Source organism: Oncorhynchus mykiss, chromosome 7 (assembly GCF_057628025.1).
Source record: "Oncorhynchus mykiss isolate SJ-2025 chromosome 7, ASM5762802v1, whole genome shotgun sequence".
Classification (NCBI taxonomy): Eukaryota; Metazoa; Chordata; class Actinopteri; order Salmoniformes; family Salmonidae; genus Oncorhynchus; species Oncorhynchus mykiss.
This window is the reverse complement of record NC_143028.1, coordinates 28,190,964-28,208,683: the sequence shown is the minus strand read 5'-3', so window position 1 is coordinate 28,208,683 and position 17,720 is coordinate 28,190,964. Positions and strand designations below refer to the sequence as shown.

The 17,720-nt window shown below is 42.4% G+C and overlaps 1 protein-coding gene across 1 annotated transcript in view; it reads left to right on the top strand.

Annotated features, from left to right (window-relative positions):
* The first annotated feature begins 368 nt into the window (after nucleotides 1-368).
* The window catches only part of uqcc1 (ubiquinol-cytochrome c reductase complex assembly factor 1), a 39,018-nt gene continuing 21,666 nt past the window's right edge, over nucleotides 369-17,720 (top strand). The window contains exons 1-5 of the mRNA XM_021609099.3: nucleotides 369-617; nucleotides 5,303-5,410; nucleotides 9,006-9,116; nucleotides 12,475-12,547; nucleotides 13,008-13,065. Of these exons, the coding sequence (XP_021464774.2) occupies nucleotides 390-617; nucleotides 5,303-5,410; nucleotides 9,006-9,116; nucleotides 12,475-12,547; nucleotides 13,008-13,065 (578 nt within the window). The 5' untranslated portion in view covers nucleotides 369-389. The remainder of the gene's footprint in view (nucleotides 618-5,302; nucleotides 5,411-9,005; nucleotides 9,117-12,474; nucleotides 12,548-13,007; nucleotides 13,066-17,720) is intronic.

Below are 17,720 nucleotides of genomic sequence, written 5' to 3'. Positions count from 1 at the left end.
AAGTTTATACATTCAGGCGTCGTGTTGAGTTATTAATATTAGGAAAATCTTAAAAATCACTTAAAATAATATCCAATAGAAGTTCATGTACACGTATAAGAAATGTGTTATAAATGAATTGTACGATGATGTTTAATGCCTTGACAGAAATGACATTTGTCTATGGCTGTCTGAGAAAAAAAATCAAAAGTATATACATGCCTGAATAGTATGATCGCAGCCATGATCAGATATTGCTTCAATACAAATCAAAGACAATTATAATACTTGTATAATTGTGTTTCAATAAGTTTAATTTATGACAGCCTGCAACGCCGAAGTGCCCGAAGTTGCAGTTACCCAGGTAGGCCGTGAATGGCCTCACACGCCAGTACAGTAGGTGGCAGTGTATGTACCTAAAAGTTGGATGCGATCAACCAACCAAATCAAAAAGAAGAAGGAGGGCCAGTGTTACAAAACGTGAAGATTTAATTGAAAAACATTCTGTTACCCGCTTCTTGGTTTCAATACGTAGGTTAAATATTGTAACTTTTGTCGGAGTCATGTATCGGCGACTATTGCAGTCCGCTGTGAGGAACATAATAAATACGTCAGCATCCAGAGTCACCTTCGGCAAGGTAATGTAAGGCTTGCTCACATGAAGGCTATAGCTAGCTTAGCTAACAGTCAAGTCACAACATTTTCTGTATTGGTTGCCAAATAAAATAACTTCAGTACCAACCAAATTTCTCGCCCTTGTTGGATTGGAACATGAATCATAGATCGTAGCCTTACTCTATTGAATGTTCCAAAAACAAGAAAAACATGAGCTAACGTTAGCCAATGTCAGCTAGCATTACCTCCAACCCAGGAGAACTAGGGTGTCACTAACTTATTTCAATATTCTTCCTAAATTGCACTCTCCTTGCCTTTGTGTAAAACTTCGAGAGATGTACCCGATTACACACTATGACGTGGTAGGCTGCTTCATCTTTTTGCTGCAGTCGAGAACAGTCCGCAGTGACTAACTCTCTCTTATACACTTCACTAAACCAGAGGCCAAGTCAGGGTTCTAAGATCACAACGACAGCAATACAAAATGTTATTGGTATACAGGTAGCTTAGCTCTCGAGAATCAAATGTGTTGGAGTCAGAAAGGCAATGAGGTAGCCAGGGTAGCTAGAGATTTCATGGATAGGGGGGCTAAGCCTCTTTTAGGAGGGTCTGGGCATACTCCCCCAGCATTTGTTTTAAAGCCCCCAAAACGTTTTCATCAATCAAATCAAAATGTATTTATATAGCCCTTCGTACATCAGCAGATATCTCAAAGTGCTGTACAGAAACCCAGCCTAAAACCCCAAACAGCAAGCAATGTATTTTTAGAGTAACAACGGGTGTAAAGTTGATCAAAATAAGGTTATTTTTGGTTAAGGTTGGCTAAAAGTATACCTGTCTCATAGTTTGTGTTAGACACTGATATGTAATTACTTTATTTGGATAGAATTTAAGTCCACTCTGTCCCTATCCATCCAACACCAACAAAAGGTCCAAAAATGCCTGTACTATCTAGCCAAAATACTTTTGGGATGTTATTTTGAGAGAGGGAGAAATGTGAAGACATGCAGGTCATATTATACCATTAGAAAAAATCTTTATTTAAATGTGTTGCTCAAAATTAACCCAGTAATTCAGACACATGGAACATCTTAAACAGTATCATCCACAATGGGGCAAAACTAAATTAAACTAATGAGCTAAATATGATTTTAAAAACTGAAAAATAATTAGGAATAAAATCTGATAAAGTAAGATCCCAAAGAAATATTACAACTTATATTACAGAACTTCTCCTGCTTCCCTCTCTTTTGATGCTTATTTTATGGTTGGATGCATCAAAGTGTACCTCCTATTTTTAAAGGTGGCGGTCAACAACACTATTGTGGCTTAGTGGCCAAAAGCACTTCACCCTCAATGGACATGGCTGCAAGACTTGCAAGCCTTTTCTGGCCCATTGTCTTACGCAACCAGGAGTGCATCCGGCGCAGTGCACTAAAGGACCTTTCACAGGAGCAGCTGCTCACAGGAATTGTGAGGGCAACCTGAATGATTTCCTTCAGAGGAAACATATCATCATCCAGGAGGTTATGCATAGCAAGCATATGGGACATCCAGCCTTTCTTTTCCGGGCAAGGAAGTTTCTGGCCACCAACATCTCTTCTGTTTTAACAGAAGTGCTTGGCAAGCTCAGTTAAGCATGATGTACCAAGGACGTTTTTTGAGCTGGGCAGCATGCCTGTATGCCTTTTGAGTAGACCTGTATCTACAGTCGAGAATTGCTGGTCAAGCTCACAAACCATCCTGTCCAAGCAGGGGAGCAACAACCCTGTTTTCATTGTTTGGGAACATGAAAATTCTGTGCCTAATCCCAAGGAGGTCTCCACCACAAAATCTCCCATTTTCCTTTGTTTGCGCTTTCTTGCTGCATCTGCCTCTGGGAATGTTGTGAATTTCACAGAGTGCTTTGGTTCTATCATGAAGTTCTTTGGCGAATGTATCTGTGCGTTTGCCTATCAGTGTGTCACATACAAGCTTGTTTGCTGAAACAAGCTTCTGCCAGGTCTACCGTCTCTTTCTGGAGGAACTTGTGTCGTCCCTCAGTTACAGAAAGAAGGGACTGAAACATCAATAGCAAATACACGGTGGAGAAATTATGAAGCTTTGCTCTCAGACCAACAGCCATGGGGGATCCAATAGTAGATAGACAATCAAAAATAGCAGTTACGGTGTCATGCCCAGCAAGTGTTTGAGAGCTGTACAAGTTCAGTTGATGCTATTCCAAGTTTGGACTGAGCTTCTTTGAACTTGTGGTGGTTAACTAGGGATGTACTGAAAAATGAATACACATTCTCCAAGAAACTGAAACTCAGCAGCCTCCGAAATCGCCCTGCAAGTATGACACAACACCAAATGATGCTCATGAGCATAGCAATGTACGTAAATTGCCTCTGGATGCAGCACTCTGAAATGTGCTTGCACACCTCCTTTGGACCCACTCATGACAGCTGCACCATCATAGGTCTGTGCAATGCACTTTAGGCCTGCTACCCCTCATTTGTTGTAGCTGTCGCAACTCATTTGCTATCGATTGGGCATCAACTGACTTGATTTCTGCTAGTGCTAGTAAATGCTCCTTAACTGTCCCCTCTGTTACATACCTAACAAACAGAGCCAACTGTTCAGTCTGCCCATCCCTGGCCTCATCTTCCATAATGGCATACATTCCAGATTTTGACATCTCCGAGACCATGGTGTCCATAATCTCTTGAGCACAGCATTCGATCACGTCATTCTGAGATTCTGGAGAGAGACGTTGCATTTGATGGAGTATTGTACTTTTGCAGGAAAGGGTCAAACACCTTCATAAGCTCCATACATTCAAGAAATTTCCCTCTTTGTGCTTTCACTAGATTCATCATTGGCACGGCAAGAGAGTCCCTGTCTTCCTAACACTGAGGTGACTGCAACAATTCTCCTCAGATACTCCCTTCTCTCTGCAATATCACTAGCATGGGCAGATATTCAAATCTGAGTAATGTTCCCATGACTGCTAGTTGCCTGGTAGCTTTGCCATGCCACAACACTGTCTCTGTGCCATTTCATGTTTACCGAAGATAAACAAAGCTTTAAAAAAAAAAATGTGTAGCCATTACTGACAAAATAATCAGTTTTTGCCAAAAACTCTACATGGACAGCAGAAAGCTACGTTTTTGTGGACAGAGTACTCTACACAATTGTATTTCTCAAACCAGCAGTGCTGAAATGCCCTTTTCTCTGTACCAAAACATTAGTGTGGGTAGCTATTCAGCTTCACTTGTCTGGGCCCAGTGTCTTTGGCACCTAAATTGCTCTCATTTCTGGAAGGAGTTGCTGCAGCGACTTGATTACTTTCTTTCTCTGGATCTGTTGTCCCTGCCTCTCTGGATCTGTTTGTTGTCCCTGCCTCGCTGGATCTGTTTGTTGTCCCTGCCTCGCTGGATCTGTTTGTTGTCCCTGCCTCGCTGGATCTGTTTGTTGTCCCTGCCTCTCTGGATCTGTTTGTTGTCCCTGCCTCGCTGGATCTGTTTGTTGTCCCTGCCTCGCTGGATCTGTTTGTTGTCCCTGCCTCGCTGGATCTGTTTGTTGTCCCTGCCTCGCTGGATCTGTTTGTTGTCCCTGCCTCGCTGGATCTGTTCGCTCTCTCTCACAGCTCGCATGTTGATCTCTGCCTTGCATAGAAGCCTCTCTTTCTGCATGACCCTTTAAGATATCATGAACATCATTTATTTATGCCTAACAAAAGTAAGACATGCTGTACAAATTTAACTGAAATCAGACATGCTCCCTCAGCCCTGTCAGCCTCCAGCTTCTTTCTCTCATTCTTGTCTGCTGTGTTTTGACATGTATTGTTATTAAACTCATATTTACAATAACTGAAGGCTTAATAGGTGATTCATCAGTTTAAGTTTTAATTTGCTTGTTTGAACTGGTAAAATCTTAATTTCTCACCAGATTGGCCTTCGGCAGAGCTGGTGGCACTGCCTCTCTTGAAGAATTTCCGTATACCCATCTAACGTTAGTCGTTAGCTAGCCTACAGTTGAGAAATTGATAATACAATCACATTGTGATCAACACTATGCCACCTTTTCTACACATGACCTACTTATAATTAGGTGGCGACGATACCTAGTTATGTCGAATTTAAAAGGTACCGTTAACTAGCTCGCAGCGTTTGTTACACTGTTAATTTACAGGCAGCCTCACATTAAAACGTATTCGTTAACAAAGCTTTGATTATGACCAAAGTCTATAGTAGTGAATGCTCTCTGTTCTAACTTACCACAAATTCACATCGTATCCTATCTGCATGAATCCGTCCTGCCAGAGCCTATTCCTGTCAGTTTACTGTTAGCTAGCAGTCTCAAGCCACAGGTGTAGCTAACGTTAACCAAAATGTTATATACAAGTAGACCTAACAGTCACTAGTGCATGCAGCAGCCTCCCCTGAAGCCCCCCTAAAATAGGCCTAGCGACGTCTCTGCAGGTAGCTATGATAGTTCAGCAAAACTTAAAAGCTTTTTGAGAACATTTAGCCTACCATGGACACATGCACATATTTTTTTCTCTTTATAAAATGTATATAATCGGACTTTACTAGTGCTACTACTAATTGTCTAATTGTATGGTACATCTACTCCCAAATATGTTGGTAAGTAGGCCTAACTGCATCTGACAGTCCTTTTATTGGATTTTACCTAATGCCATATTTTTCTGTCATTCTTTTAGGCATTAGAGCAAGAGGCCTGTCTTGGAAGAGCTTTAATTGCTTGCCGGTTGTTAGCCTCAACCTCTCCGTCCCAGACACAATGCCGGACCCTTCACAGCACTTCACAGGTATGTGCTAACCACCATGACTCGCATCAAGGCTGGAACAACAGCAAATGTGCCTTCGCTGATGGTATTTTCAGTCTAGCCTAAGCCTAATTTAGCCCAATATTGAACGAAAAGAGCCTAATATTAATGTAAGGTCCTTGGACTAAGGAGCAACATGTTCTGTTTAAAAGACTTAATTGGCTCCGGGAGGCAAAACGGCCAAATACTCCATTAAAAACGTGAATCGATTCTGAATTGCGTTGCTGTTCTAGAAACATGCCTCCACTTGCAAAGGTAAAATGTAAATAAAATATCACAATCAATTATTTCGCAAAGTCCACATTACCTGTACACTGTTTTAACCAGAGATTGGAACTGGTTCAGGGAACCAAACTAATAAATACATTTTTGAAAGAACAGAAACGGAATTAAGAACAAAAGTGAATCATACAGATGTTATTTTAAAAGCATGGGATCCGGTTAATGTTATTTTTACAGTCCATGTTTTTTTTTTTTTTTAACTAGGCACGTCAGTTAAGAACAAGTTCTTATTTTCAATGACTGCATAGGAACAGTGGGTTAACTGCCTGTTCAGGGGCAGAACGACAGATTTGTACATTGTCAGCTCTGGGATTTGAACTTGCAACCTTTCGGTTACTAGTCCAACTCTCTAACCACTAGGCTACTGTGCCGCCCCAGCAATAAAGCGCCTATGCAAAGCCCTCTCTGCCGCTCAGACTTATTCTAGTGTCTGGCTGCAAGCTGAAATCTTTGCCATAGTTTGTATGTGTTTAGTCTTCCTGCCCCTCACTCTGAAGCATAGGTTACTGTACTGACATTACAAGTGTGATTCAGAAGATATACATTTTTTTATTAGCTAGAGAAGAATGTATTAACTTTTTCAATGCTAAACTCAGCAAAAAATGAAACGTCCCTTTTTCAGGACCCTGTCTTTCAAAGATAATTAGTAATAATCCAAATATCCTAATTGTAAAGGGTTTAACTTCTTATGGTATAGTGGACGCTTGCGTCCCACTTGGCCAAAAACCGGGGAAAATGAAATAAATTGATATAAAAATCAAACTTTCATTAAGTCACACATGTAAGATACTCAATTAAAGCTACACTCGTTGTGAATCGAGATAACATGCCAGATTTTAAAAAGGCTTTTCGGCGAAAGCATAAGAAGCTATTATCTGATGATAGAACAACAGTAAACAGAGGGTAGCATATTTCAACACTGCAGGCACTACACAAAACGCAGAAATAAAATATAAAACATGCCTTACCTTTGACAAGCATCTTTTCTTGGCACTCCAATATGTCCCATAAATATCACAATTGGTCCTTTTGTTCGATTAATTCCATCCATATATATCCAAAATGTCAATTTATTTGGCACGTTTGATCCAGAAAAAAACAGCTTCCAAAATGCGCTACAAAATATTTCAAAAGTTGCCTATAAACTTTGCCAAAATATTTCAAACTACTTTTGTAATACAACTTTAGGTATTTTTTTAAACGTTAATAATTGATCAAATTGAAGACGGGTCTGTCTGTGTTCAATACAGGAAGACAACAAACCAAGCTACTTTTCAAGTCTTGCGCAACTCTCAATAGTGTTACGCAGTTCCTAGTTGGCCCTACATCTTCATTGCACAAATGAATAACCTCAACCAAATTTCAAAGACTGGTGACATCCAGTGGAAGTGGTAGGAACTGTAAACAAGTTCTTAAGAAATATCATTTTCCAATGAGAAATCAGTGAACAGACAGAGACCTAAAAAAAAAAAAAGTATTCTGAACGGTTAGTCCTCAGGGTTTTTGCCTGCTACATACATTCTGTTATACTCCCAGACATGATTCAAACAGTTTTAGAAACGTCAGTGTTTTCTATCCAAATCTACTAATAATATGTATATCTTATTTTCTTGGCATGAGTAGCAGGAAGTTGAAATTGGGCACGCGCGCAGTGCGCGCTAGCCAAGGTTGCCAGGTGCACGGTGTAGCCTCCGACACATTGGTGCGGCTGGCTTCCGGGTTGGATGCGCGCTGTGTTAAGAAGCAGTACGGCTGGTTGGGTTGTGAATCGGAGGACGCATGACATTCAGCCTTCGTCTCTCCCGAGCCCGTATGGGAGTTGTAGCAATGAGACAAGATAGTAGCTACTACAACAATTGGATACCACGAAATTGGGGAGAAAAAGGGGTAAAACATTTTTTTTTTTAAATAAATTAAAATAAATTGGGCACGCTATTTATCCAAAAGTGAAAATGCTGCCCCCTATAAGTTAAACACTTTTCCATGCTTGTTCAATGAACCATAAACAATTAATGAACATGCACCTGTGGAACAGTCATTAAGACACTAACAGCTTGCAGACGGTAGGCAATTAAGGTCACAGTTATGAAATCTTAGGACACTAAAAAGTCCTTTCTACTGACTCTGAAAAACACCAAAAGAAAGATGCCCAGGGTCCCTGCTCATCTGCCTGAATGTACCTTAGGTATGCTGCAAGGAGGCATGAGGACTGCCGATGTGGCCAGGGCAATAAATTGCAATGTCTATACTGGAGACAGGAGACAGGACGGACAGCTGATCGTCCTCGCAGTGGCATACCATGTATAACAACACCTGCACAGGATCGGTACATCCTAACATCACACCTGCGGGACAAATGCAGGATTCCAACAACTGCCCGGGTTACACCAGGAAAGCACAATCCCTCCATCAGTGCTCAGACTGTCTGCAGTAGGCTGAGACAGGCTGGCTTGTAGGCCTGTTGTAAGGCAGGTCGTCACCAGACATCACTGGCAACAACTTTGCCAATGGGCACAAACCCACCGTTGCTGGACAAGACAAGACTGGCAAACGAGTCACAGTTTTGTCTCACCAGGGGTGATGGTCGGATTTGAGTTTATCGTCGAAGGAATGCGCGTTACACCAGGGCCTGTACTCTGGAGCGGGATCGATTTTGGAGGTGGAGGGTCCGTCATGGTCTAGGGTGGTGTGTCACAACATCGGACTGATCTTGTTGTCATTGCAGGCCATCTCAATGCTGTGCGTTACAGGGAAGACATTCTCCTCCCTCATGTGGTACCCTTCCTGCAGGCTCATCCTGACATGACCCTCCAGCATGACAATGCCACCAGCCATACTGCTCATTCTGTGTGTGATTTCCTGCACGACAGGAATGTAAGTGTTCTGCCATGGCCAGCAACGAGCCCGGATCTCAATCCCATGACAGTGAGGAATTTATTTTTTTGCTGAGTTCATTAGCAGGTTGGAAAAAGTAGCCTAGCACTGGTTAGCTGTTAATGCTTAGCCTACATGCTAAAATAATAAGCCATTATTGTTGTATGTTTAAATTTTTAAATGTGTTTCTGAGAAATATTTAATCAGATGCGTTTTGAATTTACAGGTTGCGGGTCCCTTACTGTATCACATCAAGACGGGCATTTGCCGGAACAGTTCTTTTGAAATTGTGGACAGTTGTGGTTTTGAAAACCGCTGATCCGCACATCACTAGTCAGTGTCTGTAGTTGGCTTTACTGGGCTACCTTTTCAAGCTGATATCATGCGTCAAGGCTCTTTCCTCTTGTTCCTCCATTCCCAGCTCTTTAATGTGAAAGAAACCCCACAGACGGCCATGGAAGAGGAGGTGGGGGCCTTCACCAAGCTCATCGAGGCCATGGGCTTCACAGGGCCTCTCAAATACAACAAATGGGTAAGTGCCTCTAGCGTTCACCAAACCATTCAAATGTCCATCCACTACAGTTCTTCATACAGCATTACTGTAGGTCTCTCACAAGTAACCTCTGATTTATCACCTCACACTTTAATCTATATGTAGGATGTCATGTTCAATAATGTATTGAGGTTCAGTCGTGAATCACAGATTAGAGGTCGACCGATTATGATTTTTTTTAACGCCGATACCGATTATTGGAGGACCAAAAAAGCCGATACCGATTAATCGGGCTATACATATATGTGTGTGTGTGTGTGTGTGTAATAATGACAATTACAACAATACTGAATGAACACTTGTTTTAACTTAATATAATACATAAATAAAATCAATTTAGCCTCAAATAAATACTGAAACATGTTCAATTTGGTTTAAATAATGCAAAAACAAAGTGTTGGAGAAGAGAGAAAGTGCAATATGTGCTATGTAAGAAAGCTAACATTTCAGTTCCTGGCTCAGAACATGAGAACATATGAAAGCTGGTGGTTCCTTTTAACATGAGTCTTCAATGTTCCCAGGTAAGAAGTTTTAGATTTGTAGTTATTATTGGACTTTTTCCCTCTAAACCATTTGTATTTAATTAACCTTTGACTATTGGATGTTCTTATAGGCACTTTAGTATTGCCAGTGTAACAGTATAGCTTCCGTCCCTCTAGTTAGCGCGCGCTAACTAGCTAGCCATTTCACTTCGGTTACACCAGCCTCATCTCGGGAGTTGATAGGCTTGAAGTCATAAACAGCGTAATGCTTGACGCACAACGAAGCGCTGCTGGCGCTTGAATGAATGTTTACGCGCCTGCTTCTGCCTACCACCGCTCAGTCAGATACTTGTATGCTCAGTCAGATTATATGCAACGCAGGACACGCTAGATAATATCTAGTAATATCATCAACCATGTGTAGTTAACTAGTGATTATGATTGATTCTTTTTTATAAGAAGTTTAATGCTAGCTAGCATTCGCGTAACAGGCAGCCAGTCTCCTTGTGGATTGCAACGAGAGAGAGGCAGGTCGTTATTGCGTTGGACTAGTTAACTGTAAGGTTGCAAGATTGGATCCCCCGAACTGACAAGGTGAAAATCTGTTCTGCCCCTGAACAAGGCACTGGGCCGTCATTGAAAATAAGAATGTGTTCTTAACGGCGCCCAAAAATACAGATTTCCGTTTGTTATGTAAACTTGAAATCGGCCCTAATTAATCGGCCGACCACTAGGACAGATGCATCCAAAAGTATGTGTCCCGAAATGGGAGTTGTTGCAACTCTCTTGTTGTTTTAGACCTATCGTTAATGTAGTTCTGATTTAAAAACAGTGATGTTTCACAAATGCCTGTGTCACATTGAATGCACACATTCCCATCTCTAAAGACAGGACTGGCACTTAAAATATGTCCATCCTGGTTACAGGTGGATATGAGGCTTATGAACCCTAGCAGGGCAGCATTAACCCTGTGGTGAACCAGGAATCTTCCCTGTGGACGAGCCAAGTACCTCCATGGGTTAAGGGTGACAATGTATTCTAAAACCACCCTCTCATGGGTTGGGCCCAGACCTGGGTTCAAATAGCCTACCATTTGAAATCATTATAAATACTTTAGCTATGCTTGATTGAGCGTCCCTGTTGCAATGGAACCGATAGAAAACGGGTAACCCCACCCATCTGGGACTAAAGCAAACACTCAAAGTATGTGAAATGTTTCAAATTAAGCTAGGTCTGGTTCCTAATGTTGGTAACTCTGGGCTGGGCCTAGACTTTAAATGGGTCCCTGGGATGTTTTTCTGGCCAGGTTACAAGGACAGAAAAGTGTATCTGACAAGGTATAGCCTTAGCAATATGGTAATAGCCCCACCTCTGAAGTTTTGTCATATTACACCTATCCAATCCACTCAGATTTCTAAAAGTGCTTAGGGAGTATCGGAGGATGGTGTTTTAAAGTGATAATCAACAGTTGAAACAAGAACAAAAGCGCACTCCCCTACCCTGTTCGGGGTGAAACGCTGAAGGATGGGGCTGGAGAAATTTAAATTCATACAACTATGGATACAGACTGAACTGCCATGATATTAACCTTTTTTATATTTTTAACCATGGGCTGGAACCCAAGTTGATTTTTCAGTCGTTTCGTTCTGAACAGAAACGTTTGTTTGTGTTCCACTGTTCCGACCAGCAAAATAAAGTTCTGAACCCTAGGAGGAGCTTCTTCTATGGAGGAACTTTGACTGTCCTTTGAGCTAGCTAGCTAATAAGCTTATTTGTTCAGAGCGGCACCAGAATTAAAAACACATCTTACCTTTTTGTAGTTAATAAATCCAACGTGAAATGTGATAACTAGGCCTATAGTATCGTTAACTAGTGTTGAAAAAGTTAAACCATTCCTCTCTCGCTAATAAAAAATCTCTCACTATCTTCTGAATTATGGTTGTAACGTCAGTATAGTAGCCTAGGCTTAGGAGGGTTTAGGGACAGGTACACTCTGGCAAAGATTTTCAGCTTGCAGGCAGACACTGAAATAAGTTTCTGATTGACAGTTATGCCTTTGCATAGACGCATGGTTGCGTTTTTTTGTGTGGGTCTAGATCATTTTAAAAAAATGCCTTGAACGTAAAAGCTTTTGAAATAATGGTTCTGTTCCAGAACAGTATGGCTTTTCGGTAAAACAAGCTTATACTTTGGGTTCTGAAGGGGTATGACAGTTGAACTAAGCTCATTTCTAACTTATATTCGTCAAGAATCAATGGGTATATATCATTAATTTATAAGTCTGAAAATGGATGTAGCAACTGCAGATTGCCCCTTTTTAAGTCGGCTGTCATTTACCTCTTTTTGTTCTGCACTGCTGCTCAATTTGCACATGGACTTTGTCACCACTGCTATAGGGTCTTAGAACAGCAGAAGGTAGCTTAATTTAGATCAGCTTGAAAAGCCTTCCTCTGAACCGTGTCTTGCAGTTTAAATTGCTTTGGTGTCAAAAGCCTTAGGGAATGCAAAGGCATACCAACTCCAAACCATAGCCACTGCTGTGCTGTGAGTGGGTAGCAGCAGAGTTCCTATATGAATGTTGACTCGCGTGCACAGCAGCTGAGGCTGCGCTCAAAGAGGGCCTCCCATGCCACCGCCAAGCTTACCCAGAATCCCCGGACGGAGAGCGATTTTACCCATGATTCACAATCCACTCTTCTTATTCCACCACCCACCCTGGGCCTAAGCCCTCTGCTTTTATTATGTGTGAACTTTGGTTTACATTTTGGAGAAGTTAAAAGGAAAGTGTTACTGTGTGGGATACTCTTTAGGTCTTTGTTATCTTATCAACTTATTGCTACGGTCTGTTTTTGCAGAAAATCAAGATTGCTGCCTTGCGCATGTACACATGCTGTGTGGAGAGAATCAACTATGATGAATTTTTTGAAAGTAAGTATTTACATGTATAGATTCAGATTCCTTCTATGTAGTTAATTCCTTCTGTAGAGTTCATCACCTGAGGTAACCTATTATTCCACCTAGATGCCAACAGGTCTTTGTTGATAATTAATTGAACACAAGCTAGCTAATTGATAGATTAGTAATCTATGACTGAGATGTAGTTGTGCTAGTCTGAGTACATTTCCATAGCTTTTGAAAACAATGGCCGTGTGGACCTTACCAGTCCAATGGATGGAGGGAAGGGCTGCTTGGGCTTATCGACCCAAACTCCCAGAGTAACTTCACATCAACAAGACTGCCCAAGTGTCTAAATGGACCCTTTCATCTGCATCCTGAAAGATTAATGTGACACTTTACAGGGTGGTTAGGCTGTTTTCTTTAGCGGGTGGGGGGATGGAATGTAAGCCGGTCTTGGCTGACACGCCTCCTCTGATCTCTCCGTCCACAGAATGCTCCCTCCCTGACACGCTCAACTCCTGGTTCCTGGTGGCACAGCTCCATGTCTGGCGAGTACCTCTATTACACCCCCTCTACAGGCCCTCCTCAGGCCAGGTTTACTTAGCATTTGCCACCCTCTGTTAATTTTGAAACCCTTTTGGGAACTTCAAGTTCCCATGATGAAGCTGCCTTATTTTCTACTTTGACCTCCATTCTGTGTTATTTCAGTTTGGCTGTTTTGTCTCCCATACGCTATTCCTTTGAAGTCAAATCTAGACTTTCAATTGGTATTAAGATTTTGTATTTTCTGGTAAAAGGATTTGCCATAGGAGACATTCTAGGCATGAGCGCCAATGATGGCTAAATAAAATTGTATTTGTCACATACACATATTTAGCAGATGTTATTGCAGGTGTAGCGAAATGCTTGTGTTCCTAGCTCCAACAGTGGAGTAGTATCTAACAATACACACATCTAAAAGTAAAATAATGGAATTAAGAACTATATAAATATTAGGATGAGCAATGTCGCAGTGGCTTTGACTAAAATACAGTACAATACAGTAATACATATGAAATGAGTAAAGCAGTATGTAAACATTATTAAAGTGACTAGTGTTCTATTATTTAAGTGGCCAGGGATTCTATGTAAATAGAGCAGTAGCCTCTAAGGTGCAGGTTGAGTGACTGGGTGGTAGCTGGCTAATGATGACTATTTAACAGTCTGGTGGCCTTGAGATAGAAGCGGTCTCTCGGTCCCAGCTTTGAAGCACCTGTACTGACCTCGCCTTCTGGATGGTAGCAGAGTGAACAGGCCGTGGCTCAGGTGGTTGATCTTTATGCCTTCCTGTGACAACTGGTGCTGTAAGTGTCCTGCAGGGCAGGCAGTGTGCCCCCTGTGATGCGTTGGGCAGACCGCACCACCTCTGGAGAGCCCTGTGGTTGCGGGTGGTGCAGTTACCGTACCAGGCGGTGATACAGCACAACAGGGTGCTCTCAATTGTGCATCTGTAAAAGTTTGAGTGTTTTTGGTGAAAAGCCCCCAAAAAATCAGCCTTCTGAGGTTGAAGAGGCGCTGTTACGCCTTCACCACACTGTCAGTGTGGACGATTTCAGATTGTCAGTAATGTGTACACTGAAGAACTTGAAGCTTTCCACCTACTCCACTGCTGTCCTGTCAATGTGGATAGGGGCGTGCTCTCTCTGCTGTTTCCTGAAGTCCACGATCAGCGCCTTCGTTTTATTGACGTTGAGGGAGGTTATTTTCCTGGTACCACTCCGCCAGGGCCCTGACCACCTCCCTGTCTATGTATAGAGTGCAGTGGTAAGGGCTTAATTGTTTAGGTATGTTTCTATTTGGATAAGAATTGTTTAGAGGTAAATCTTGCCATCTTGATTTTCCAAGAGAAAAATCTAACCTCACTGCCCTTTTTGCATCTGTACTCTCAAGCCCTAGGTAGTTCAGGTTACATGCCTTGAGTTAACACATGCCTTGGTATTTGAACCAGACCTGGGAAAAAAAGGTATGCATGCATGAGCTCATCAGTGTTGGGTGATAAATTGCGCTGCCACGAACCTCTTCATCAAACATGCCCACCACTCTGACTTCCTGTCAAAGCTACTTTCCTGCCACTAATTCTGTTGACTTTGGCATGCGGGATGACATAAGCTCAAAGCCAGGCCTGGACTCAATCAAAACTGCTGTGCGCATGAGGCTAAACAATCTTCACGCTATGAAAAGGGTGTCATGTCGTGGGAATAATGCACACGAATGCGGATTCATACGCACTCTGGTTTAGGTTATTTGCATTTGGATCTAAGAACCAGTGAGTGAAAATGTAGAACCACCACAGATTCAGTTTTATTGACTTAATCAGCTACCCGTTTCAGAAATTGCACAGTACATTTTCAGAATAAAGCCCATTAAGAAAGGGTTGAAAAAACATGTGAACCCAACACAGCAGAATCAACATGAACCACTTAAAAGTAGCATTGTTACAATGACAAATTATAACTTGATACAAGCATGTGTGACTTGAACATAAATAAATCATGCATTGATGTCAGAGGATTTCCTAGGTATGGCCATGTACACTACATGACAAAGTATGTGGACACCTGCTCATTCAAAAATCATGGGCATTAATATGGAGTTTGTTCCTCCTCTGCTGCTATAACAGCCTCCACTCTTCTTGGAAGGCTTTCCACTAGCTGATGGAACATTGCTGCAGGGACTTGCTTCCATTCAGCCACAAGCATTAGTGTGGTTGGGCGATTTCATCCAAAAGATGTTTGATTGAGGTCAGGGCTCTGTGCAGGCCAGTCAAGTTCTTCCATGCCGATCTCGACGAACCATTTCTGTATGGACCTCGCTTTATGCACGGAGGCATTGTCATGCTGAAACAGGAAAGGGCCTTCCCCAAACTGTTGCCACAAAGTTGGAAGCACAGAATCTTCTAGAATGTTATTATATGCAGTAGTGTTAAGATTTCCCTTCACTGGAATGAAGGGGCCTAGCCCGAACCATGAAAAACAGCCCCTGACCATTATTTATCCTCCACCAAACTTTACAGTTGACACTATGCATTGGGGGCAGGTAGGTTTCTCCTGGCATCTGCCAAACTTGTTTGTCTGTCCGACTGCCAGTTCAGGAAGTATGATTCATCACTACAGTGCACACATTCCAGTGTCCAATGGTGGCAAGCTTTACACCACCAGCCGACGCTTGGCATTGCGTATGGTGATCTTAGGCTTGTGAGCGGCTGCTCGGCCATGGAAACCCAGCACATGAAGCTCCCGACTAATAGTTCTTATGCTGACTTTGCTTCTAGAGGCTGTTTGGTAGTGAGTGTTGCAACTGAGGACAGATGAGTTTTATGCGCTATGCACTTCGGCACGTGGCGGTCCCGTTCTGTGAGCTTGTGTGGTGTACCACTTCACGGCTGAGTTGACCGGGGCATCTCTAGAAGGGGAGAAATTAATAGGGGAGCCTATTAATTTGAGGAAGTGAGGTGGCATCCTATGATGGTGCAATGTTGAAAATCACTGAGCTCTTCTGTAAGGTCATTCTACTGCCAATGTTTGTCTATGGCGATTGCATGGATGTGTGCTCGATCTTTATACCCCTGTCAGCGACGGATGTGGCTGAAATATCCAAATCCACTAATTTGGAGGGGGTTCCACATACTTTTGTGTATTTACAGTGCACTCGGAAAGTATAAAGACCACTTGACTTTCTTTGTTACGTTACAGCCTTTTTTCTAAAAATGGATTAAATAGTTTTTTCCCCCTCATCAATCTTCACATAATACCCCGTAGTGACAATGCAATAACAGGTTTTTATACATTTTTTCAAAAAATGTATAAAACATGTAACTGAAATATCTCATACATGTGTATTCAGTCCCTTTACTCATTACTTTGTTGAAGCACCTTTGGCAGCGATTACAGCCTTGGGTATGACGCTTCAAGCTTGGTACTCCTGTATTTGGGGACTTTCTCCCGTTGTTCTTTGCAGATCCACACAAGCTCTGTCAGGTTGGATGGGGAACGTTGCTGCACAGCTATTTTCAGGTCTCTCCAGAGACGTTCGATCTGGTTCAAGTCCGGGCTCTGGCTGGGCCACTCAAGGACATTCAGAGACTTGTCCCGAAGCCACTCCTGCGTCGTCTTGGCTGTGTGCTTAGGGTTGTTGTCCTGTTGGAAGGTGAACCTTCGCCCCAGTCTGAGGTCCTGAGAGCTCTGGAACAGGTTTTCATCAAGGATCTCTCTACTTTGCTCCGTTCATGTTTCCCTTAATCTTGACTAGTCTCCCAGTCCCTGCTGCTGAAAAACATCTCCACAGCATGTTGATGCCACCACCATGCTTCACCATAGGGATGGCGCCAGGTTTCCTCCAGACGTGACGCTTGGCATTCAGGCCAAAGAGTTCAATCTTGTTTTCATCAAACCAGAGAATCTTGTTTCTCATGGTCTGAGTCCTTTAGGTGCCTTTTGACAGGCTGTCATGTGCCTTCCATCTGGCCACTCTACCATAAAGGCCTGATTGGTGGAGTGCTGCAGAGATGGCGGTCCTTCTAGAAGGGTCTCCCATCTCCACAGAGGAACTCTGGAGCTCTGTCAGTGACCATCAGGTTCTTGGTCACCTCCCATCAGGTTCTTGGTCACCTCCCTGACCCTTCTCTCCCGATTGCTTAGTTTGACTGGGCGGCTCTAGGAAGAGGCTTTGTGGTTCCAAACTTCTTCCATTTAAGAATGATGGAGGTCACTGTGTTTTTGGGGACCGTCAATGTTGCAGAAATGTTTTGGTACCCTTCCCCAGATCTGTGCCTCGACACAATCCTGTCTCTGAGCTCTACGGACAATTCCTTAGATCTCGAGGCTTGGTTTTTGGTCTGACATGCACTGTCAACTGTGGGACCTTTATATAGTAGACAGGTGTGCATTTTCAAATCATGTCCAATCAATTTATTTAATATACCACAGGTGGACTCCGATCAAGTTGTCAAAACATCTCAAGGATGGTTAATGGGAAACCGGATGCACCTGAGCTCAATTTCGAGTCTCATAGCGAAGTGTCTGAATACTTATGTAAATAAGGTATTCATGTATTTGTATTTATTTTTTGGCTAAGGTTTCCAAAAAACTGTCTTCGCTTTGTCATTATGTGGTATTGTTTGTAGATTGAGAGGGAATAAAATTGATTTAATCAATTTTAGAATGTG